This window comes from Cataglyphis hispanica, chromosome 13 (assembly GCF_021464435.1).
Source record: "Cataglyphis hispanica isolate Lineage 1 chromosome 13, ULB_Chis1_1.0, whole genome shotgun sequence".
Classification (NCBI taxonomy): domain Eukaryota; kingdom Metazoa; phylum Arthropoda; class Insecta; order Hymenoptera; family Formicidae; genus Cataglyphis; species Cataglyphis hispanica.
This window is the reverse complement of record NC_065966.1, coordinates 4,962,620-4,987,865: the sequence shown is the minus strand read 5'-3', so window position 1 is coordinate 4,987,865 and position 25,246 is coordinate 4,962,620. Positions and strand designations below refer to the sequence as shown.

The following is a 25,246-nucleotide window of genomic DNA, read 5'->3' as shown; positions in this document are numbered from 1 at the left end:
TACCAATATAATGTACACATATATGTATAATATTGTATATGTATATTATGCGTGTATGGTGCGCTCGCTCACTCGGTACACCCACTATATAAAAATATATAAACCCTATAAATGCAGATATGACGTGCACATTCTATCTGCGCAAGAGAATTGTTTTTTTGACGATATAGATTTTCGCTCGCGTTGTATGACGCAGCTGATCGTCGAAGCGCAACGATCGCAGCACGATTATAACTATCGATTCCGATGCTATTTATACCGATGCTCATCCGGTGCCTCGTATTAAAAGAATATTTCATTTTTAATCACGCAAAATTAATTTTCAACGAAAAATATTTGCCAGTCAATTCCGCCCATTATCGAACATCTATGGTTAGATACATATTTATATATATCTCGCGGTTGAGTTTTTTATTACATTTCATTCATTTAATATCCTGTTAAAAAAAATTATCTTTGCACTCACCCTGCGAGTAGACTGGGAACTCTCCATCGCTGTGGCTGTGAGTGAGCATGCCCGTGGAATAAAATTGCCATAGGGCGCGTTTCCTGTTCTCCTCCGATGTGCCGGCGAGGACCTCGTCGTCGTCGGCGAGGCCCAGCAGACTCACTACCTCGGAGAGCGACAGGGTGACGTAGCGATCGCTCACCGAGGTGAGACACCAGACACAGAAGACAACTTAATGCCGATTGCACGTTTAAACAGGCGCACGTTTAACCTGCCCTCTAAAGGTAGTATTTTTGCGCCGCGCACACACGCACATAAACAATCGCGAAAAAACAATAGTCGGTTCGCGACGCGCGACAAACTACGTGGCAGGATTTATCCGCGGCGACAAAATTTTTATCCGATTTGCAACGCGCGCCGACACTTTGTCCTTCGAGTTTTTCCCTCAGAATTGTTCGTTCGTACGTTCCTCCTTCCTCGATTCGTTCATGGCTTGACTCGATTAAATGACGTGTCATGTATCATTCGTCTCAATGTCATCGTTTGATCGTGAAACGACCGAGATCGGTAGAATCTTGGGTTCGGAAAAAGGTAACTGTTTTCAGGTACCGAGAGAAAGTCGAAGCATGGATAAGTTTCTTCGCCGCGTAAAAATGAGACTATCATTTATCTTAACCACATCGACGCACACAAAAGCTTCTCTCTATTTTTCATTCTCTTCCTTTATACATGGCGGATCATTTGGTTAGAAAATTGCAAGCTAAATATTACCTCTGGATATTATCGGTGAATTCAAATCGAATACTTCCTACAACAAATGGTATATAGTGATCGATATAGTGACGTTTGACTTGATAAAATTACCTAACAGAACAAACATATATGACAATTGAAAACGCGGTGGCTTTGATGTCTGTCGTTGGCTATTATTGCTAGAAAGAAAATCAATCCCGATCGATATAATTAACGCGCAATTTCAATTTCAAATCATTAACAAAGCACGATGCTTCAAGTTTGATAGCGCAAATGACAGTAAAATAGAATATAACAAAACGAGAAATATTAATAATTTGTTTATCATCGTTGAAATTTTTCCATAAATCCACGCAAAAAATGTGAATAATGGCAAACTAAATTTGCATAAATCAAAATAAAATCTAAATTATTTTTCGATATCTTTTATACAATCTTTATCACCATTCAATAAAAACTAAATCGTTATTAATAACAAAAAAATATCAAAATCGCTTGTCATTAAAAATAAAAATGTTTGCCCTATTTTTTCCAATATTTTGAACGAAATGTATTTTACACTCCCATCTTAAATACAACAGCTTGTAATATACCAATACAAAGATATCTATACAAATCGTGTCCATTTAATTTTCAGTAAACATGTTTGCTTTTTTGACGAAACTTTTACCAAATCGACGAACGCTTCCAATACCGTGACGGAGGCTGGAGAAAGAGATCGTCGTCGAAATTCGCGATCTGTGCAAACTGAGAATGTATGTATTATATTCCGACTGACATTAAATAAAAACTGTCTCTGTTTACGCGGTCGTTAATCGTTCTATATCGTGTAAATTAATACGGCGCTATTTATATGTCAAAACGCGCTAGGTTGATCGATAGTTCGCGGATTGGAAGGGTCCAACAAGAAGTTGAACCGCGCCTTTGTTGGCGGAGAAAGAAGAGATCAAATCTCCTTCAGACAAATCGAAAATCCGCGATGCTAATAACGCGCGATCTCCGACTGACTGTTCTCTACGTTTAATTTCAATTCGCAGCTTCGTCCTGTCTTCCCTCACGTAATATCGAACACGGTCGTCGACTATTCCAATTTATCGGCCGCAATACTAATTGCTTTCTATCTACGCTTTCGCGATCTTGTCGACAGTACAAAAGACAAATCGTAATTCACAAACTCATGACACATTAAAATTTATGAAACCTGTCATTGTTTTAACTGCCAAGTTTTTAAGTATTGTTAATGTTATATAAATTAAACAGTGTGTGCGCGCGAAGATAAATTATTAAACAAAACAAGCAAAATAGATTCTAAAAAATAACATATTGAAAATATATAGTATAATGCGTTCTTGTTTTAATATACACATTAAATAATAAATTTCGATAAAAATTCCATTTTAATTAAGCATTTTATATCCAGCAATCATTATAAGATCGGCCATAATTTAAATTTCATCTATGCTTTCCAAGATTCATCAATAACGTTTTTTTACGTGACGCTCACTCGACATTTCTCGCTTGTAAAAATTCATGATACTTAATCTTAGGCGTAACGCTGACGTAAGTAAAAAGAGCTCTTTCGTCATTTTTCGCGGACACTATCGACACTTCGACTTTCAAGACCCGCGATTTTGCACATCGATCATCTATCAGCGATGCCCGTTAAAATGCAATCGCATATTTACCAATCACTTTCATACCCTCAGACAATGATCGATATTGTCATCGATCTAACGTCGTTGCTATCGCATTATTCGCTGCAGCATCCGCGAAAATCCTGATCCCTCGTTTCCTTCGATCGACCTAATCGATCACGAGAATGTTTCCTTGCTACACGAACACCATCACATTAAACACGCACTATCTCTCTTATCATCCACTCACGGTCGTACAATCGCTCAAACGTCCGTGATCGACGTTGTATGACCGCGTGACGCGCGCAGGAACCGGAAACGGGACGACCGATCGCGACTGCGATGAAACAACGTCGGGAACGTCGATCGTCGGGATGAGGAAACGTGCGTCCTACGGAGCGGGAAGGACTTTCGTCCAGGACGGGTTCGATGCGCGCACTGGGGATGAGAGAGAACCCAGGGAGCCAACCCTGGCGGAAGGGAGAGGAAGGGGATGGGAGGGGATTTCGACGACGTCGGGCAAAAGCGAGAGAGAAGCGCAGAGTGAGATAGTCCGACGACCCACTAAATGGAGAAAGGGAGAGCCAGAGCGGCCAAACGGCGCAAGCTTAAGCTCGGCTACCGGGCTTCGAAATACGCATATAGTTCACCCGTTCCACTGTATATGTAACTGTTAATCACGAGCGTGTCTTCCTAAACGAGGTATTAAAATTACAATTCTATCGCGAATAAAAGCTCATCGGCATCGCGTGCACGCACGATTGCGCTTGCCGCGAAATTCGCACGATTTGCGATGCGCTCGAATTTGAACCGAGCTTGTATTTTCCATGTTTTCGTTAAATTTTAACAAGGATTCTCGATAGAAAAAAAAATAAAATATTCTCGATATCATCAGGTTAAAAGCGCATGACTTTTCGCGATATTTTTACAGTAATTAAAATATATTTTGTATATATATCGGTCACGTCAAAAAAAAAATATAAATCATTTTTTATATTTTTATGATTTTTTAGTTTGCTTTAAAATTATATGAGAATAATGCAAACGATGATTGTAACAACCTAATACGGATTATTCCAAGATTGAGACATTCATATTATATTGGCAACCGGTAACCGTAATATCAAACTTTAGATGCGTCGAGGGATTCAATCAAGTATGCATACACACGCGTGTGCTCATCTCTCAGTCACGATGTGTCCTCTCATACGGAATATCGCATAATCCTCTTATCAGCACGGTGTACGAGCTAAATAGTTCTTACTCATTCACGTGCATAGGATCGCGTGCGACACGCGAATCTACCTTGCTGCAACGCGTCGATTATGTGTTAAATAAAACGCATCGCTTCCTACAGGCTATGCTACGTCCGGTCTTCCGATTTTGCCTGCCAGAGACAGATCAAGGTCAAGGTCGTCCCTTCAAGACCGTGGAGAGTAATCGGTGGGCGCCGACATAATTTACGAGCGTCCCGAACGCCTCCGCGTTTCTCCCCCGACATTACTTATCGACTACCGCGACCCCCGAACTTCCTAAAATCAGAATCGTGTCGCTCACCCTATCTTTGAAGCCCTATCTTGCAAAGGATTCGATTCAACTGAACACGGGAAAGTATTGAATTTATTACGAGTTCTGGCGGATACGGAGGGGCAAAAAAAAAAAGAAATGTCAAAACGTAACAGCTGGATGTAGCGCGAATAATAATATAATGACCGTGAATGAGTATAACCGCGCATAATGGACCTTCCCTAAAAGTTCTCCCTCTCGATTCTTACGCGTATTCTGACAAAAGCTGCCGATAAATTATGAAATTCCCCAAATTTCCATTCTCCCCGCCCGCCGAATTCAACAAAAAAAGGTATTTCGTCATTAGCAGCGAGCTCTCTTTTATTCGGAATTCCAAATTTCTGGACAGATTCGAGGATGAAGAAATTTTCAATCAAATGTTTGATGCCGCGCTTAATGGATAATCCTTGCGAGGAAAATATTCGAATGTTCTTTTCGAATATTCCTTTCATGATTCATTGGACCGTTAAGCAAGAAACGTGAGATAAAAGATTTTATTAGAGACTTCTTCAAAAGACTTTTATATTGAACATAGAACTCAAAAGACTTGATCGAAAATATTTAAAAAGATGAGTCTCTTCATATTTTTCTCGAAATCTATCAGATTAATAAGTACAAAGAGTTATTCAAGCATGTATTCAAAAATTTTTGTCTGTGAATATATTATTGACGATTCGTTTAATAAGCGAATAATAAACGTGGATAATAAAAATTTAATTAGAGATAATTTTAAAGATTTCCTATCAAATATTTGTATCACGAATCTATCGGATAATTCCTTAAAAAAACGCAAAATCACAATCTGATCAAAAATGTTTTCGCACAATTAAACGATATCGTTTAAATATTATTTAATACAATTATCAAATAGTAATATTATTTCAATATAAAACTCACCGCTATCGCCGTTACTTTGCGTTTTCACTTGCTCCTTGTCCACAATCTCACTCGTTGCAACAACCTTTGCGTCTTCCTCCGCTAAAAAAAATTGAGCATAAAATTGCACGTATATCTAAAATATCACGTATATCTAAAAGCTAAAAAAAAATTGTATAAAGCATTAAATATCAAAATCAACTTTGCAAATTTACAATAACAAGTATGCTTTATATAAATATTGTAATGATCAAGCACATAAAAATTTACATGTTTATGAAAATAAAACTTCCTTCTTTGACAATAACGGTATTTTCGCTTAATCTGGTCCACATATTCAAAAATTAATCTAGTTCAATCAAATATAGAAATTTATATGTAAATTTAACTTATAATTCTCTCTTTCCCTCTCTCTTTCTCTTCTCTCACGGGCTTAATTAAAATTATGTAAATTTTCGCATAACATATTTCAAACGCGTAATACAAAATTTATGCAGGTTTGTGTCATTATTCAGTTTTATAAAACGATACTAATCAGCACAATTTCCCTGAAGGATTGACCTCGCATAGTGTCCTCTATGGAGGATCGCATGTATTACAAAAGTAAAAGACAACATTAACAATCTCAATGATATATAACACCCCCAAAGATTTATATTTGCAATTATTCCGCTTTTGTAACTTAATCAAAATTTTAAATGAGAAGAAAATGCTTCATAGGAAATATTTCATATACTGCATATATTACCATCATAACGGCTGGCAATTGCAGTCGCGATAATACCAACTGCCACATATCCTTACGATAATGTAAACATATGTTTCACAAAGCAAAAAGAATTAAATATTGTTATAGACAATATTTTTATGTAAATTAATTTCAAAATGGCATAGCTAAGTAATTTGAAAGAAATATGCAAATTATATCCAGGCGATAACTTGAAATTCATATGAAAATAAACTTCTATTATGACCACAAACGAAAGTTTTCACTCGCGATAAAATTAACAATAAATAAAAAATTGAAATGTGTTATCAAAATGTACCGTACGTATAATAGACTATTGTTCGCGATATCGCAAAAACGAGAAATCGCAAAAGTGCTCAAATAAAGAAAGGCAGCGTAATAAATGCAACAAAACGCCGAGAGAAACTCGTTACCTTTTTTTTTTTGCGCGTATATATTTCTCTTCTGCCTGATTCGCTCGTGATATCAGACGAAAACGTTTAAAATATTTCGCGAGAAATACGTAAGAAGTATTCTGACGGAGAAAAGAAAATCGAAATCTCTTGCGGACTTTAATATTTCTGATTAATAAATTTGCAAAATATTAAATAAACAATAGATAAATTATACGTAAAATAAATATGAAAAATTACAAGCTGATGTTGTTAGAAATATAAAATAGAGTGGATTTCTCATTTGAATTATAAAGTCGAAAATTAACAAAAATATGTAAAAGAAAATTAATTATATAGAAATGTTGTATAAAAATTTTCTAACAATAAAATATATTACCAACTTTCAACATAACGACACACTTTATCAATCACAATCGATCGCTATGTGAAACTAGTAATGCCATGCTTATTCATATGTGCCTTTCTCAATCTCCTCTATATTTATATAATGATCTATCAGAAAAAAATTTCATTTTGATTTTAGACTTTCTCAACGATTAAACAAAAATTACATTGAAACATAAACAAACAGATGTTTTTCAATTATATTCGTAAATATTATAAATAAACACTCTACCATTCGTAATATCGTATTATTAATTATGTTTTAACATGTATTAAATAAATATCAAGTAAAAATCACAAAAATAAAAGTTGAATCGAAAGTTATTAATGCATTCTAAACACATGTTTATTTATGTGAAATTGACAGTTTCAGGAGTTTTAAAAAATCTGTTTTAATAAAATTATTCTTATAAAGAATTATAATTAAAGTTAGAATATAATATTCTTAAGTGGAAAAGTGCATTAAGGTATTTTCCTTCACAGGGACACGTCATGTTACGACTTATCAATTCTTATCGTTCTTGAGCTTGAGGCAGGTAAACCTTGTAAGATATGTATGTTACAAAGAAACTCGAGACCGTTAGTGACATAAATGATGATCTCTTCTCTATTCTAATGAATAATAATAAATTCAGCATATCGAGAATGAAATCAAATCGTACCCCCCCACTATTTACATAACAGTACATTGTTTACATAAGCAAGCAATATGGGTAAGCAAACTGAGACCATTGATTAGCGATTAACAAGTGAAAATTACATGAGAGAGGAATTAGCATAACCTTATATCTTATTTACATATGTTTGAAAGGTATTTTTCATCAGGCTCCCTCCAAACTTGATATCTTTTTAGTATCTCTAACTCACATATGCGAACGCTCGTGACTGAAAGCCTCGATTCGCAAAAGAGCTCGCCGAGGATGAAGAGGGAGAGGAAGGGACCAGGTCGTCGCGTTACGCACCTGTCCGGCATGCAAGAGCGCTCCGTGCCACTTGTTGCATGGCCACGCTCGACGCTCGTCTCATTCAAATGAAAAAGCGAACTCCGCGAACTCCTCGGGCACGCGCGCGCGCGAGCGACAACTCCGTTTCAAGGGAGGGGAATTTTACGTACCGGTGCGGCCGGATGGGTCCTGATTCTCCTGGGTCCTCGTCGATTCCGGGACAGTTGTCGGCTGTTGTCCATGCACGGGGACTGCACCGATCACTGCACTTGACACCGCCGCCAATCGCTCGCACGATTCGGCCATTTTCAGATTAACTCTCGCGTCGCGTTGTTAATCCACGGCACCGCGGCGACTTACTTCGCGTGTCGGCATACCGCCGGGACCGTTTCGTATCGGGGCCCCTTTTTTTCGAAACTTCCACGCACGCCTGGCCCGAAATGTTGGCGGCGCGCCGACATCAGGCCAGATGGCGGCATCGCCGTGATTCGCGTCTGCCCGACATCTCGCGGACAGATTCCACCGACAATTCTAACGATACGATCGGACTTGGCGGGTAACGACGAGTCCGACATACCGGCCACTCTACTCGCGCACGAAATTAGCCGAGCATCGCCATATTGGTGTCCGAATTTGGCCAAATTTCAGAGCACTTTTTATATTTGGCGACAACGGCACTTACGCCATTTTTATAATTTTATCGTTCGGCTTTTCCGCGACGCGACACGATAGGACGTCGGCTATGTATGATCGTGTCGATCGATCAAACGATCGCTCGTAATTCAATCCGACACTTGCCCGCGCGCGAAATTCACTTTCGACGCGAAAAAACTCACTCGCAAATCGAAGCGATTGCACTTACGCCATTTGTTTAATCGTACCGTTCGACATTTTCATCGCGACGCTACGGACGCCGATTACGACAAAAGCGTGTAATCGCAGTCGATTGATACGCTAAACGGAAGTTGCGCTCACTCGTAACTCGATTCGGCACTTATTAGCTCGCGCGATTCACTTTTGACGGATGAAAAGACACGACAAACGCGGAACGGTCGAGGGACGCGTCCGAATCGAAAAGACGACCGTTAGAAACTTCGGGAATTACTGCGAAGTTGCCGCGAGTTAATCCCGTGACGTCAAATTTCCTGATTTTCCAAAAGAAACATGGATGATATAATAGAGGCTAATTTCTATCAAAATAATTGAACGGAAATTATGCAATGCATGTATGCAATCTTATGCTTTTTAAATGCTGAATACAAAATTTTCCTTATCTAAAATCTAAAGTAGTAAAAAAAATAATGAATAAACATATATTGAAAGAAGTCGTAAATAGGAGTCATAAATATTTATTATAATAGTAATATAATTTTGTTATTAATTTTGCTCCAATTATATTAAAGTATTTGTATTATCGTTTATTCTTATAATTTTTTCTATTAAAAATACTATGTATAAATTAATAAAAAAGAACATATCAAAACTAAAAATATTTCAGAAATAAATTATAATATTGAATAAATAAATATTTAAAAATATCTTTTAAGGTATTTAAGATTCTTTTAATAAGAAGAATGACTATCTCTTTTTATATTTATTGCTCACGATTTTTACATACTTGTTTCAGAAATAAATTAACGAAGTAAAACTAATATTAAATAGATAAAAATTTTAAAATATCTAATAAGATATTTACTCTTTCAATAAATAGAATGACTATTTTTTTCATTTTTTTTACTGCTCATAATTTTTACATTTTTATCTGTCATTGATTTCGTCATAAGAGATTTCTGAGGCATTTCTAAAATTAAATTTTAAGAGATGTTTTTAAGAGATTTTCTTAATTTTTAGTAGAAAAAACTATAAGAATAAACTGATACAAATAAGTAAATAACTGAAACGTTACTATATATTATTATTAGACAATGACTTATTTTAATTTTTTTAAGACAAATTTTCATCAATAACTTAAACAATTTTAAATTGATAAAAATGGTAGCATATGTATATTGAACGATTCAAAAAGTATAGGATTAAATATATAATTAATATTATATTTTAGATAGAAATCCGCTTCTTTTATCCATCGTCATTTCAAATATGTATAAATATATTTGTGCTGATCAATCGATATGCTAAAACGATTGATTGTAACAACTACCTGACACTTCTGACAATTACTTGTATGCGATATTCATTTTAATTTTCCCAAAAAGCCTTTTAACATAATAATTATGATATGACGATCGAAATTCATGTTATAATGATTATTTCAATATTTCGAAAATTTCGGTTCGGACTTTGATCTATCATCTTACTAACATTTATCATAATTCACGTGTTGTTCGTAAATTCTTAGAAAAGGACTGTGATTGGCTCGCTATACAACTAGTGCATAGATACTTTGCAGTTGCATTGAATCGAGCGCTGTAATTGGTCCGCTGCATCGAGCGCATTCGTACTTCAAGATCGCAAGCGTATGTACGTATGTGTGTACACACACATATGTAGTCGGATAACGGACGGCTCGCGATGCCGAATTCAAATTCGATAAACCGTCTCTCGTACTTTCTCGCGAGTTTGATATCCTGATAATGAGCTTCGCGTGCGAATTCGGGAGTGTCAAACGATATATCATGCGTGTTTTTCTAGCACATTAAATATCTGTTATCGATCGCGATCGAGCCGTTTCTGGCTCTCAACAATCGCGCGGTTCTTTACTTACTTATATATATTCCGAATAATTTTCCTAGAGGAGGGAAAAAAGAATCCTGAGACTATATATATATATTTAATTCTTTCAAGATTTATCACGCAACTATCAAGGTACGATAGTCTCAGTTGCCTTTTTACTTTTTTATTTCAATATATTAGATATTTTAATTTTCTGTCTCTCTCTTTCTCCCTCTCTCTCTCTCCTCTCTCTCTCTCCTGTTCAAGTATCGTTGTGTGTATAATTTGTGTGACGTGATTGAGTTGAAAAAGAGCCAAGCACTGTGGTTGGCTCGCCGAATCAGCAGTTTCGAGAATCGCAAGCGGACATAGAAGTAATCGCCAATGGCCGACTCGCTGAGAACGAACCGAGCGCTGTGATTGGCCCGTTATCTCGCGGCTAACTTTGCTTCGAGAATCGAAAGGGTAGAGTAACGGAACGACTCGCGACGCGGCAGGACGGATTCGAAAAGTCGGCTCCTGTTTTTCACGATTTCGGTCGGCGGAGAGTGAGTTTCGCATGCGAATTATCGTCGGGAGTGTCGAGTGAAATGTCGCGCGTTCGACGTTACGTCAAATGTCAGGCGGTTAAACGCGCGCCGGCATCGTAATCGGTTAGGAGCGGTTAAACGCTCGCGATATGGCCGATAGTTCCGCGATTCGAAATCGCGATCGCGATCGATCCGTATTTCTCGTACTCTGAAAACAGATTTCGCTAATAATTCGCTTCATCATCGCGAGTGTTGATCGAAATATATAACGCGGTGCATAACGAGCGGCGCAATAGCAAAGCTCAAGCAAAAATGCATAGCGAAGTTCTTATAGTGCAATGCGCTTTTATTTTGGTGTATTAAATAGTGCGTACGAATCCGGAGTTGCTCCGCATTTCGCTGGAGTTGTAGCTTCGAGTTTATCGAAAGTGAAAAAAGTGTTATCGGGAGCCGATGGAAATGATATTGGATACACCAGCCGGATTCGGGGACCACCGTTCCTAGAAGATTTCTGGATGATAGAGTAAGGTGGTGGGGGGAGGTAAGCTGATAGCAGCAATTCCGAGAACTACCGGACGACATCGACGATGCAGTGACGTCACGAACGGTGAGTCCTTTTTTACCTCACATCGCGCTTTCGATCGATAAAATCGTGCTTTTACTTTACCATTCGGAACTTATTTCTTTTGCCTCATTTCGTTACCGACGAGATATTGATTGGTTAGGTTAAGTATAAACAAGCATTACGCTTTTCTGAAATTACAGTGAGTAACACTAGTCGGAGATTGCAAGTTATATATAAGTAAAAAAATTTTATTTTCACAGTTTTGTGTTTTATATACATATATCTGATAAAATGACATAATATATATATACAGAAATTAGAAAATGTTCATTTAATAAAAAAGAAAAACACATTTTCACATTTAAAAATTTGTCTTTAGAAAATAATATATTCTTTATAAATTTCCTTATAAAAATTCAAGCGTTCTTCACAGAGCCTTTCACAATTTTAACATCATCTACAGGACGATCATTCTTATCTGTCTCAACTAGTCCAATTCTTTTAACTATAGTCATGCCAGAATGAACTCTACCTATAAAGTAAATATAAAAATATTTTAGAATATATGTGACAAATTGCAGCTAATTTATTGCAACTTACCAAATATAGTATGTTTGCCATCGAGCCACTGCGTAGGCGCAAGCGTTATGAAAAATTGTGATCCATTAGTATCTGGTCCAGAATTTGCCATTGATAATATTCCAGCGCCTGCATATTTCAATATTGTATATGTTAAAATTTAATAATATTATATATATATTTTTTTTTATTATATCATTCATTACTACAACTATTATTAATTATTCATCAATACAAAATTGGTTCAATTACCTGTGTGTTTCAAATCATCATGTATCTCATCGTCAAAACATTCACCATATATAGACATCCCGCCTTTCCCTGTCCCAGTAGGATCTCCACCTAAATATGAGACACATTAAATAAAATATTATTAAATATCTCACTCTGTACATTTCCAATGCATTACCTTGAATCATAAAGTCACGGATGATCCTGTGAAACTTGGTGCCATTATAATATCCACGTCGCGTGAGCTCGGCGAAGTTTCTGCACGTGATGGGGGTGTGTTTCCAATATAACTCGAAGGTTATTTCACCCATCCTAAGAATTAAGATATCGATCAAGTATAATTAGCAAGTTTTAAGTGAGAAAATCGCGATTCACTTACGTAGTCTCGAAGGCAACGAAGGGTGGTTGCCAATGTTTATCCGGCACGCCGGATATATTTGAGAGGCACATTGTGGTCTGTATTTTTGCGTCCTTTTTTAAATCCAATTAAACAGTAAATTGCAGCGAAATATTATCGCTTCCGTTGTTTTTCAACAGAATTTGTCATGAAAAAACTATAATTATATTCAGACCGTAACACGAGTTTACAGAAACTTAGACACACGCGTGAACTATAAATATTTAACAATTTCCAGTACTGACACAGTATATATAACCTTACACACAAGTATGACAAATACACAATGGAGCACATGAACGCCATCTGCTTCATGCGCAGGGTATACCTTACACGAAGCAATACTAAAATAAATTTAACGAAAATGTAAAAACACATTAAACGTTATATTCGCAAAAAAAAAAACGTATAAATGAGGAACTTTGTATGTTGGACTGATTCGTCGCAGTGTTGTATATCGAATATTCTGGCAGCACGACGAGTTTCCGCACGTGCCGGAACAAGTTAACCTGCATGAGAATATGTTCTCGCCGAAAGATTCGAGTAAATCGGATTATATTAGTTTGAATATTCACGATAGCTCGTCGTTTGCACGTGGCACTTCGCGCAGTTTATGGAGGGTACGTATATCCGAATGAAAAAAATATAAATATAGCGCGATACGGTGTTTGTCATTTTTAATTTATGTTTGAATACTGCATCTTTCTATCATACTTATTTCTCACTCTTACTGCTCATTTCTTTTTTAGCAATGGAACCAATTATCCAGGTTTCAGAGAAATATACTATACTTTGCAGTTATCACAGTTATACTTGTAATATTTTATCTCTTACCTAGCGAAACCAAAGCTGGTACCTCTGACGAGGTAGACTATAATAATGTAGAAGTTGTACAAGAAACTGCAAAATATGAAAAGGTACACACAATGATGAGAGCAGTTTTAAATCCATGTTGAAAAAAATATCGAATCCCTTTTTATTCTACAGGCAGTTGACGAAGTTGTAGATAATGATGAACAGGGTGCTGCACCTGGTGAAGTAATTGAGGAGCCTGAGTTTCAACCAGAGATTAATCAAGTTGATGATGATCAAATTGGTGAACCACCACAGCCAAAACCAAACATTCTCAAATTTAATGGTAGATTATAATTCAAGAAAAAAAAATATATATATATAATATATAATTATAATTAGATTAAATTACAAAAATATATGTTTAAGTTATGAAACTCAGGTCAGCTCTCATTTTTAGGTCCTCAAAATAGTAGGCAAGAAGCTGTTGTAGCTGCGTTTAAGCATTCCTGGGATGGGTATAAGAAATATGCTTGGGGTCACGATAATGTTAAGCCAATATCGAGGAGATATCACGAATGGTTTGGTTTAGGTCTTACTATAGTAGACTCGTTGGATACTATATATATAATGGGATTAAATGATGGTGTGTATGAATAGTGATTAAATTTTAAAATATCTTGTGTGGTAGTGAAAAAAGAAACAATTTTTTTATCATGTTTCAGAATTTTCAAGGGCAAGGAAATGGGTGGAAGATAGTTTAGTGTTTACATTGAATAGGGATGTTAATTTATTTGAAGTTACAATTAGAGTATTAGGTGGTTTATTGGCGGCATATCATCTTTCTGGTGATACGCTTTTTTTAAACAAAGCTGTAAGTAATGGATTTAAAAGAATTTATTCTTTTAATTAGTTTATTCTACCAGAATCTTGATGTATATAAATATTAATCTCAATTTAATGGCGATGTCCAAGATGGATTTAGGTGATCGCATGATGCCAGCATTTTCTACCAGATCAGGTGTCCCATATTCCGATGTGAATCTTGGCACTAGAAGTGCGCATAGTCCCAAATGGGGGCCTGATAGTAGTACAAGCGAAGTTACTTCGATTCAATTAGAATTTCGCGATCTTAGTCGTAGTACAGGACAACCTAAGTTTGAGGTAATTTTAGTGATTGCAATGATCTTTTAAGCAATTTATGCAGCAGATATTTAATTCATTATTTTTTCAGGCTGCAGTGAGAAAAGTTTCCGAACATGTACATAAGTTAGAAAAATACGATGGCTTAGTTCCCATCTTTATTAATGCTAATACTGGTCAGTTTCGAGAATATGCAACAATTACGTTAGGAGCTCGCGGTGATAGTTATTATGAATACTTATTAAAACAGTGGTTACAAACTGGAAAAACTATAGACTAGTTAGTATACATTAGAAGTTATCGTGTGGAATAAATTTTCAACTAGTCTTATATTTTTTAATATTTTTTTTTTAGTTTACGAGACGATTACTTGTTAGGTATTGCCGGAACACAAAAACATCTCGTTAAATATACAGCGGTTAATAAATATTTATTCATCGCTGAATTGGTTGGCGCCAACAAAGAAATAAGACCAAAAATGGTAAATAAATAGAATGGAAAATAATCACACACACACACACACACAAATGTAACATTGTATAAATTTATATTATAGGATCACCTCACATGCTATTTAGGAGGTACTTTAGCGTTAGGTGCGCATCACGGATTGTTGACGACACATAATACTCTTGCAGAAGAAATAGTTAAGACTTGTTATCAAACGTATGCAATCCAACCAACGTTTCTCGCACCTGAAATTACTTATTTTAATATACAAGTAAGTTTACAAAAAATTCATATTCGTAATTCGATTAAAAAATATAAAATAAAACATCCATTCTCTTCACATCATATATCAAAAAGATTCATAAGCCACATTTGATTCTGTAGAAAGTGGAGGGTTATAATCAAATGGATATGTACGTAAAAACGAACGATGCTCATAATTTATTGAGGCCCGAGTTTATTGAAAGTTTATTTTATATGTGGTATTTCACGGGAAATAAAACTTACCAAGATTGGGGTTGGCAGATATTTCAGGTGAGTGTGTTACATAACTCTCTCCTGAAAATTTTCATTTTATACATCTCTAATGTAAAACACATCTCAATAGGCTTTTGAGAATTATACCAAAGTCGAAAATGGCTACACAAGTATTGGTAATGTCCGGAATGTTCAACAAACTCGTCAACAAGATATGACAGAAAGTTTTTGGTTCGCCGAAACTTTAAAATACTTGTACTTGTTATTTGATGACACTAGACAATTGATAGATTTGGATCGGTGGGTATTCAATTCAGAAGGTCATCCGTTACCCGTATACGAATCATAACGCGCAAAACTATGTGAAATCTGAATTTCTTATCCTAAAATCCTTAATTCCTAATATCCGTTAAATGATTGCTTAAATGCCCATTATTGATCGTTTCTGCAATAAAAGTTTCTTAAACTTCTCGCGACGTAATAAACTTTCTCAATTTGTGAAGTTCTCAATAGGATTCTTTTCTAAAGAGAAATCCATTTATGATACAAAACAAGATCATATAAATATAATATATATAAGTAGCCACAAATTTACTTAATGCTCGAATATTATGGCAAAAATACAAAAAATTACAGATGATTTGAAACCATGCAGTAAATAACTATTTTTAAATCAGTTTCTTTAAATATTCAGCTATGAATAAATGCAATCTTATTCGCGTCTATATACTATACGCTTAAATATGGCAAATCATTGATAGATGCTATTAGTGTTTTTGAAAATATATAGGTTATTGATTTCTACTTATTGTGTAGATAATAAAATTAGACAGAACTTCTTTTAGCACATATTGTACTTACCCATATATTCTTTTCACAAAACTTCTAACTTTAGTTGTGCACATCATTTCTAAGAATACACAATACATATAAAAAAAATTATTATTTAGTGCAGTCTTCATATTAAATTCGAATCTTATATTACAAAAATAATCTAGTCTTCATCTATGAATAAATTACATTGTATACTTGCAATCTCCGATTATTATAAATATACTTGCAATCTCCGATTATATAAATATTTATATAATTATAATAATATTGTATAATTATAATTATATAATATAAATATAATTATATATATATATATATATATATATATATATATATTTATATGAATATTTACATAAAATAGCAAATATCTGTTTGCGACTACTACATTAGGCCATTAATACAATACGGCGATGATTAAATCACAATCTTGATAGAAATTTACATTATTGTAAAATATAGGCAGAAAATTTTTAAATTGTTTAAATTATTTAAATAGTTGTGTATTTATATTTTTAATATTATCTATTAGTAGCAACTTGTAGCAAAGAATGCTTCTTATATATATGAATATATTCAAATGCTTTTTTTCATTTATGATCTTATTAAAAAGACTCCAGTTTAGCGAAATTGATCACACCTAGATTCGTGTAGGCGTGAGCGCAAAGAAAAGATTCTTGCATTATGTACAATTACAATTCATTAAGATAAATCCCGATGATTTTCAAAAAAGTATAACATAAAATTACATCATGTCTAAAAGTATGAAAAAGTCAAGAAAAAATGTATAATGTACATTTTACACTCATTTTAGTTTCTAATCATCCTCCTTTTTATATAGTTTATTTTCAACCATTTAGTTTTTTTCATTTATGTTAATTCATAAATAATTTCAGACATCGATTTCAATTATCTCATAAAAAATAGACTACGATATATATTGCAAGGACATGTATCCCGCGTTATAAATTGCAGTCTATAAATCATGCTATATATATGCTATCAGATAGTAAGAAGCAGATAGAATGAATATGCTACTGTTACAGTATAAAACAAAATTCGATTTAATCATCAGCTGCATTATAGAAATATTATTACTTCTAATTACTGGCGCATTAACGAAAAAGAATCTCGAAAATTACTCTTCGTTTGCAATAAATGCATCCTTATACCAACATATCGGAATGCTGTTTGAGATTATTTTAATTAATGCCTGTAATAATTACAAACTGTCACAATACTGTCAAATTCGCGTCATTAACGTCATTGACTTCAGGTTGTAAGGAAGACATTTAATAGGAAATAATTTGTTCTATAACATATGCGAAAAGATGCTTATGAACTAATAACTGACTTTTGTAATGTCTCACGTTCTTTACGATCTACCATTACGGTTTACCACGAATACGTGGTACAATGGCAGTGGATATTTGCAATTACGATAAACATTTCCGTTGAAGCGTGCGCTCTAAAAATATAAGTTAATTATTCACATATATGTGTTTCTTAGATTGCATTTAATCGAATAACGGGTGCTCGAAATATTATACAACAGCATTCAAAATTTGGGTGTAACTGCGAGCATCACGCGCACGCACATTCATTCATATATTTATTTATAAAATTTTTTACATGTCACGCCGCGAGGATTTTCTCCCATACTTCTCTGATATATCACAAAGTATCCTCACAGCGCGCGATACTTATTGCATAATCAGATTTTAAATTTTGCGCCGAAGAGAAGAACGTCTCGAGATCTTAAAAATCGAATCGGGGAGTCACGGGACGTTCCTTTCCTCGGCATTTATTTAACTAAGGATCTCAAACGATCTCAGACTATCGTGCAATCGCAGCACTGTTGTGTGTAGTAAAGGCAATTGATGAGACAGGAAACGTCCGGCTCGTCGGGGGACTTCTTCGTGTCCACGTCAAGACCGTTTCTCTCGATCTCTGGTTTCGACTCGGGCACGGGTAAAGTCGTCTGTACGATCGGCACCGCTTCCTCTATCGCCTCGGTATCGGTATTGTCCCCGCTGGGCTTCGATGGTTGCGATGTTATAGGAACGGCATTGATCAGTCTCGCGTTGTCCAGCACATCGAAACTCGTTGTGGATACCGATGCCTGCGCCGGAGGTGATGGTTCCCCGGAGGACATTATCACGCTGAAACACAAGCGAAATATTTTGATTTAATTCACTTTCATTAAGAACCGGAAGAAAATTATCTATTAAAATTGCAAGAGAGCGGAGAAATTAAATGGACCATAATTTATTTTCTCAAGTTCTTGAGAAAGACGAGTTAAATCACTGAGGCTTCCAATTTCCGATTAGACGATTATTAGGAATTATTTTATAGAAAATGTTAGATTTTTACAAAATACATTTTTGTCGCACTCGAATATGTAAATTCGCTGGACGGAATATCAGACGAATAAAGAATATATGTCTCGAGATTATATATCTTCTGGAATCCTCAGGAAGCGAACCTACCATCTAGTTTTCTTGAAAGGGTGCGTTCGAGCCCTCTCCTCCACGGTTAGGGTCGAATAAAACGACACTTGCTGCATGTTTCGCAAGTCCAACCTTCGTCACGTTCTGACGAATGTTTGTAATTTATATCGGCGAACTTAGTCTCGTCTTTGAAACACTATACTTTTATCATTGCACTCCTACGCGTCCAGATATGATATAACTTTCATCATCAATGTAGTCCATCTAATCTAATCACTTTTCGCATTCCCGTCTTTTAAATATGCAAAGCAACTGCAAAAGGTATTCATTTCTCTCTGTAAAAATTATCAAATGCTTACGATTGTACACTCCTTTATGTGCACGTGTCTGTGTAAACATCGTATGGAAAATCTTCCATCATAAAAGGCTTATTACGTTTACGATCGCGTACGTAACTTGCGTCGCATCTGGTACATCACTCGCGCCGATTACATCTCAATTGATCGAGCATGCGGAGAACATTAGCGGAATACCACCGTCATTTTGTTGGCTAATAGAGACTAACGAACGTTAACTAGACCTACATTGCATACCGTATTCTCTATTGAAATTTAATTAATAACGATGCATAATTTATTTCTTTCAAAGAACATCTTTTCATTCATCACTTCTCCTTTTTTTTTCGTGAAAAATAAAGATTATTAAAATGTAAAGTCATTTTAAAAACATCTGATTCTTCTAATATAATAAAAATTAATAATTTTATTTAAAAAAATACACGAAATAATATGCAATTATGATTTTTCTTATCGTTGATTTTATAAAAACTATTGTAAGATATGCATATATTACGTTTTCAAGTCGTTCAAATTAGAATGCTAATAAAATAATTGCTTGCTAATAAAATAAATAATAAAATATAGTTAATAGCTATTTCTTAAAATAAGTTAAACGAGAAAATTTATGATTTCTTTGAAAGAATATATTATCGATGAAAAATAGAAAACATGATGACTCTTTAGAAATTAATTAGAAATTCTAGTTATTTAGTTCGAAAAAATCAAACGAGCAATACTGTCTGATCTCTCAATCATTATTTGAGTTTTCTAAAATTTTGGAAAAAGAACAGGTATATAGAAAAATCGTGTGACATCGTAAAACCACAAGGTTTAGCTAGTTTAGTATTAGGGGATCCTGTCAGGGGGTCCTTCGTGTCAATTGTATTCGCTCCAGGTCAAACCTAGAGTGAAAACTGCAGCTGTGTTCTACAAAGCAGCTGACGGAGAAATATTTCGTATCTATAAAAGCTATTTCGCAAGGTCAATGCGTAACGTTCGTTTTTCCACGGGTAGAAACGACGATAAAATTACGATTACGGCGCTGATTTACCTATTTTACGATTGCCACAGAATAATAAGAATAACGCGTTTTTTTTTCTTTGCATAAGATTGCTCCACGCTGCGGTTGCGTCAGAAAATTTTAAAAAGACATATTTAGATTATATTGTTTATCTAAAACAAATAATATAAATTTATTTTAACTTTGGCTACACATATCAAATTTGTAAAATTATTATAATAACGAGATTTATGGTATATCGCCAATATTTTTTTTTTTAAGTATTTAAGTAAAAAACCGCGATTGTTTTAATACTCCAATATATTGAAAAATATATTAAAAGTTTTAAAACTCATAAAACGCTTATGATGATGAAGTAGATTAAATTATCTCGTTATTTTTTAATAATCGTTTGAAGAGCAAAGTACGATAACCAATAACAACATTGATAACGTGATTTCATAAGAAATTTCTGATTGTTTTAATATTTTTTGATAAGATTTTAATATTTTTACAAGGATATGTTAATATAAAAATTTGTTCTTTGTCAATATACATAATATAAATTATTTATATATAAATTTGCTCTTCGAAAAAAAATCTGCGAGCAAAATTCACAATAAATACAATTATAATTCTGCTGACACAAAAATGTAAATTAAATTAAGAAACTGATGATTAAGTGATGACATAGAAATTAATAGAGCTTCTAATAAATAAATTTGAATTTTTCATAAATAGATATCGTAAAATAATTAGAATGCTTTCCTAATATCACGCATTATGTGCACCAAATCGACATTTCAACTGTGCGTGCAGCACACGGACAACAATGTAAATAGCTGTCACGGTACTAACACTTCCGCAATATAATGTTACGCAAGAGCGTAATATTCTATTATTTTTTATAGTAACTTCAAGTTTGCCAGGGTAATTAGTTTCGCCTATACTACAACCGAGAGTTTTTTTTCTACTTTGGAGTTTGTCAACTAAAAATATCAATTAGCTAACTAAAAATTAATTAGCTTGTAAGATAAATAGTTAGATAAATGAAAAAAATATATAATTAACAATACGATTCCATACAGTTCCAAATGTATGTGATGTCACATGTCATCATCATTGTACCATTTGTTTATGCATGTAAAATATTTTGAATAATTATTATGCACACGTGTAGTACTTCTTTTATATCAAATTGTGACCGAGACCGCGCATTCGATCGCACGTATAGCTACAAATTTGAATCACAAATGTTTTGTAAAAAATATACCGGTATTACAATCACGCGCCGTCAACGGTCGCCGTGAAACTGTCTGATCTGAACTCTGAGAATGCTATCCCACCATGGATGAGCTTTACACGTGTTGTACGGCAGTGCCGTATACTGAGGGCAGAGAAACTCTATACGATAATTGGAAATATGCAGGAAAGAGAACAAAATTAACAGAGATTTATTCTATAAAATTGAATTATTAACTTTGATTCATTAATTCAACTTTGTATTTTTTGTGTACAAGATAGTCAAGCAATAATTTTTTGTAATTCTGTTTCTCACCGAGAGAGAGAGAGAGAGGGGGAGCATTAATATAATTAGATAATTGAATAAAAAATATTAAAATATAATTTAAAATAAATAACAGAAAAAATATGAATTTGTTAATAAATTAGTAAGTTTGTAGATTAGAATATCCTGCTTTTCTAATTAATAAAATTTGCAGAAACTGTTACTATTTTAATTGGCAAGTTTATAAGACACGTTTCTGTCAATTTATCTCTTCATCTATTTTTACAGAATCATCAAATTATATTTTGTAAAGTGATATTCGTTGAAAAAGTTGTCGTTGGAGAGAAAGATAACCGGTTCCCACAATCAGAATCTTGAAATTCAGATCGTATTTACGATTATTCTCTTTCTGTCTCTCTTATAGAGTGTTTATAAATACTAACCTGTGTATGGTATTGATCGAAGATCACAGAATTCAAAGAAGATGGTTATAATATAATATTCTATCAGTCTATTTGATACTTGCTGAAAGTCTTTAATTGTATATGCATTCATTTGCCAAGTTATTTCATTATTTTATATGCAACATATAACATTTTTAGTCTCTACACTTTCGCAATAATTCATTTAATATTCCCATTAATCGCGATCGTAGAATAAAAAAACACGAAACACATATTTATAAACTTTCAATCAAGAATTGTAAATAGGGGAGATTGGCATAAATTTAAAAGATTTTTAAAAGCAGGTCTTCCTCAAATAATCAAAATACCAAAAGTCTTTGAATGTAAAGAGACAGCAAAAAGCCTTTACAAATTACTAATACAGTAAAAAACGAATAATAAAGGCAGAATAAATCGAATAAGTATTAAAATATACGGGATTGTTTGCTGGCGCGAAGCAAACCTGTGACCTTCTACGAATGACCGAAAGAAAAATTCCTCGGCGCGACCGAGCGGGCACGTGATAGGATTACAGGATGGGCGATGGTACTTAACCTACAACGCGCTCACAACGGTTGTTCCCTTTTCTTCTCGACTTACTCATAACTCCCATGTTGCGGCAACGGATTTTTAAAGCGCATCGTTGTGCCGATGACACTGTCACAACGGTCACAACGCGAGCGCTGCTGCACCAAGGCTGCACCGTCGTTGCCGTTGGTACGGTCGCGATCAACACGATCGATGACGGATACGATCGAAACTGCACGACGACGTAAAGGCATCTCGAACGATCTCGCCGCCCTGCTCTCACGCGACGATTTGTGCGTGTGCGCGTGACACGCACGCACGCACGCACGCATGCGAAAACGCAGGACAAGGGACTTGAGAAACAGCCGCGTGAATTGAAATTTGCGTTGAAATCGTCGGGTTCGATATCCTAGAATCGAATTTCCGTGCGGAAAACGTACATTACAATCTTCATCGCGTTTGTAATTCACGACGGAATGGAAACGGGCGACGACGAATGACGTCAGATAAATCTTGCCCTTTAACTCCCGCGCGTCATAGCGGACTTTAAATTAACAGCTGATTTTTTTTGATCTCGCGAGTTCGATGAAATCGTCGCGTTGCGAAACGCGCGAGAGCGTGAAACGAAGTATATCATTTTAATGAATGGGATTTTAGAGTATCGGATAAGACTCACGTAAAGAGGTTAGCTTCGTGCTTTTTCTTTTTCTTCGAATGAATCCAATTGCGAATGTGATGTTTCTTGCTGTTAGACTCTTTCTTCGGTTTGCCATGGCCGTGAGATTTACCGTGCTTGTTCGAGAACATATTTTTCTTTTTGAGATCAAAGAATCGTCACACGCACTGTATTATCTATACTCGTATTATCGCATGCGTCTAACTAACGTTCGTCTCTTCATGCTTTATTAATACACGTCGAGTATTTAATTCCGTCATCGCGTGATGCGTAATCCTCCGCGATCTTATTATTGCGATGAGTTTGAAAATTACATGAAAATTATACGCGATATCGACAACATGCAACTGCGTCACTAACTGAAAACAGAGAAAGATCCAGCCACGATCGAGTAACTGTAGATGCGTGCAATGTGTATGTGAATGAATGTGTGCATAGCGTAAGGCCATATGACGGTGAAGGATACAAACAAGAGAATTGGGGGCCGATCCGATCACATTTACGCGAATTTAAAGCGTTGAATATATACTTTAATTTACTTTAAGAGTCTATAATGTTACGGAAAATGTATCAAAAAATTTTTGAAAAATTCCTTTTTCCTGTAATTCTTCGCTTTTCATTAACGATGCGTGCAGCTCCGGAAAGTATGATTGCATAGCACGTAATTATTATATAACATAGTATCAACGATGATGGCGTTTAAACGGTTAATGATGAGTAGCGTACGTTGAATTACTCGTGTTTACACTTACCAATCGAGAGATATCCTTGATCTCAATTGTGACCAAAGATTTTCTTAACTCGTTACGGTTTCACTCGGTCGAAAAAAAACAATCGTTTCGAAATCGAACCTCTCCTATCGATGTTTCTGAACGTGGATCGCGGGATACTCTGTGAGACGTTCCAAAGGAATATTGTGAATGATCTGTAATATTCTTCGAATACGCCGATGTACCGATGTAGATTAGCGGTTTCGACACAGCATATTTTAATATAAATTAAGCCAACACACTTTCGTTCACCAATGAGGCTTTCTGTCAACCAATAATAACACGAGTGTTCAAATAAATCTCGCTATAAGCTTTATTTACAATTAATGCGTTTTTTTTTTTTTCGAACAAGGATTATATTTATAAAAATATGTGCGTATTAAAATCGCGTTTTTATTATTCATAGTTTAGATAAGAAGATCTTAACACAATTATTATTACGACCGTTAGATAAAATTGATTTTGCAATACTTTGTTCTCGTTAATTTTCTTCTTCGCGCAAACATCTCTCTTGATATATACGCGGATCGTTATATCATTCGGCATTCACTGCGTTAAACGAGATAAATCGCGATTAAAAGCCCAGAGAATTGGGTATGCTTTGTTAGTAAAATATAATATATGGTAAGAGAAAACAAACTTAAGTTCTTTTCTTTTCCTCAACTTTCTCTCCAAATATGTTTCTCGTTTCCTAATTCAGTATCTTTTTTTTATGATAGTCGCACGACATATATAATACGATATTAGTCCAAGAATGTACATAGTACTCTCTAATGGTTAACACAACCATTTGTATATACCATATATATGGCAGTTATTTGCAATTATACTTGCAACAAAAATTTATTTTTAGCTTTATTGACATTCAAAGAGCATTCAATCCCGCCGAGGGAAAATTTTTCATAATCTTAACTCTACGATTAGCTGGGAAAATCATTTGGGAAATGATAAATGAAAATCAACAATGAAGATTACAATAAAACGTATGATGAAATATACTATAATCTAATTATAACAATAATTGTTGCAATTTTATAACAGCCAGAATTTCGTTCCTTTGAGTTTGCAATTATATTTTGCATCGGAATTTCTCAGTCTTCTCTCCTTCTCTGTTCTTT

The 25,246-nt window shown here is 34.8% G+C and overlaps 3 protein-coding genes and 1 pseudogene across 3 annotated transcripts in view; 1 reads left to right on the top strand and 3 right to left on the bottom strand.

Annotated features, from left to right (window-relative positions):
- The window catches only part of LOC126854217 (phosphatase and actin regulator 4B), a 203,850-nt gene extending 195,030 nt beyond the window's left edge, over positions 1 to 8,820 (bottom strand). Inside the window, exons 1-2 of the mRNA XM_050600728.1 lie at positions 7,919 to 8,820; positions 5,299 to 5,379 (exon numbers count right to left, since the gene is read on the bottom strand). Of these exons, the coding sequence (XP_050456685.1) occupies positions 5,299 to 5,379; positions 7,919 to 8,054 (217 nt within the window). The 5' untranslated portion in view covers positions 8,055 to 8,820. The remainder of the gene's footprint in view (positions 1 to 5,298; positions 5,380 to 7,918) is intronic.
- A 2,931-nt stretch (positions 8,821 to 11,751) lies between these two features.
- LOC126854276 (peptidyl-prolyl cis-trans isomerase-like 1) lies at positions 11,752 to 12,969 on the bottom strand. Its single transcript, XM_050600853.1, has 5 exons — positions 12,706 to 12,969; positions 12,505 to 12,638; positions 12,348 to 12,437; positions 12,117 to 12,224; positions 11,752 to 12,048 (listed from the first exon to the last, which is right to left on the bottom strand). The coding sequence occupies exons 1-5, from the start codon at positions 12,774 to 12,776 to the stop codon at positions 11,933 to 11,935; spliced, it is 519 nt and encodes a 172-aa protein (XP_050456810.1). The 5' UTR covers positions 12,777 to 12,969; the 3' UTR covers positions 11,752 to 11,932.
- Positions 12,970 to 13,059: 90 nt separating this feature from the next.
- LOC126854231 (endoplasmic reticulum mannosyl-oligosaccharide 1,2-alpha-mannosidase) lies at positions 13,060 to 17,595 on the top strand. The gene is made up of 11 exons (XM_050600753.1): positions 13,060 to 13,343; positions 13,473 to 13,640; positions 13,711 to 13,861; positions 13,976 to 14,161; positions 14,241 to 14,389; positions 14,491 to 14,679; positions 14,750 to 14,937; positions 15,013 to 15,139; positions 15,215 to 15,379; positions 15,493 to 15,642; positions 15,716 to 17,595. Exons 1-11 carry the CDS (start codon positions 13,245 to 13,247, stop codon positions 15,932 to 15,934), a joined length of 1,791 nt encoding a protein of 596 aa, XP_050456710.1. The 5' UTR covers positions 13,060 to 13,244; the 3' UTR covers positions 15,935 to 17,595.
- Positions 16,422 to 22,936, bottom strand: LOC126854279 (uncharacterized; annotated as a pseudogene).
- Between the last annotated feature and the right edge of the window lie 2,310 nt (positions 22,937 to 25,246).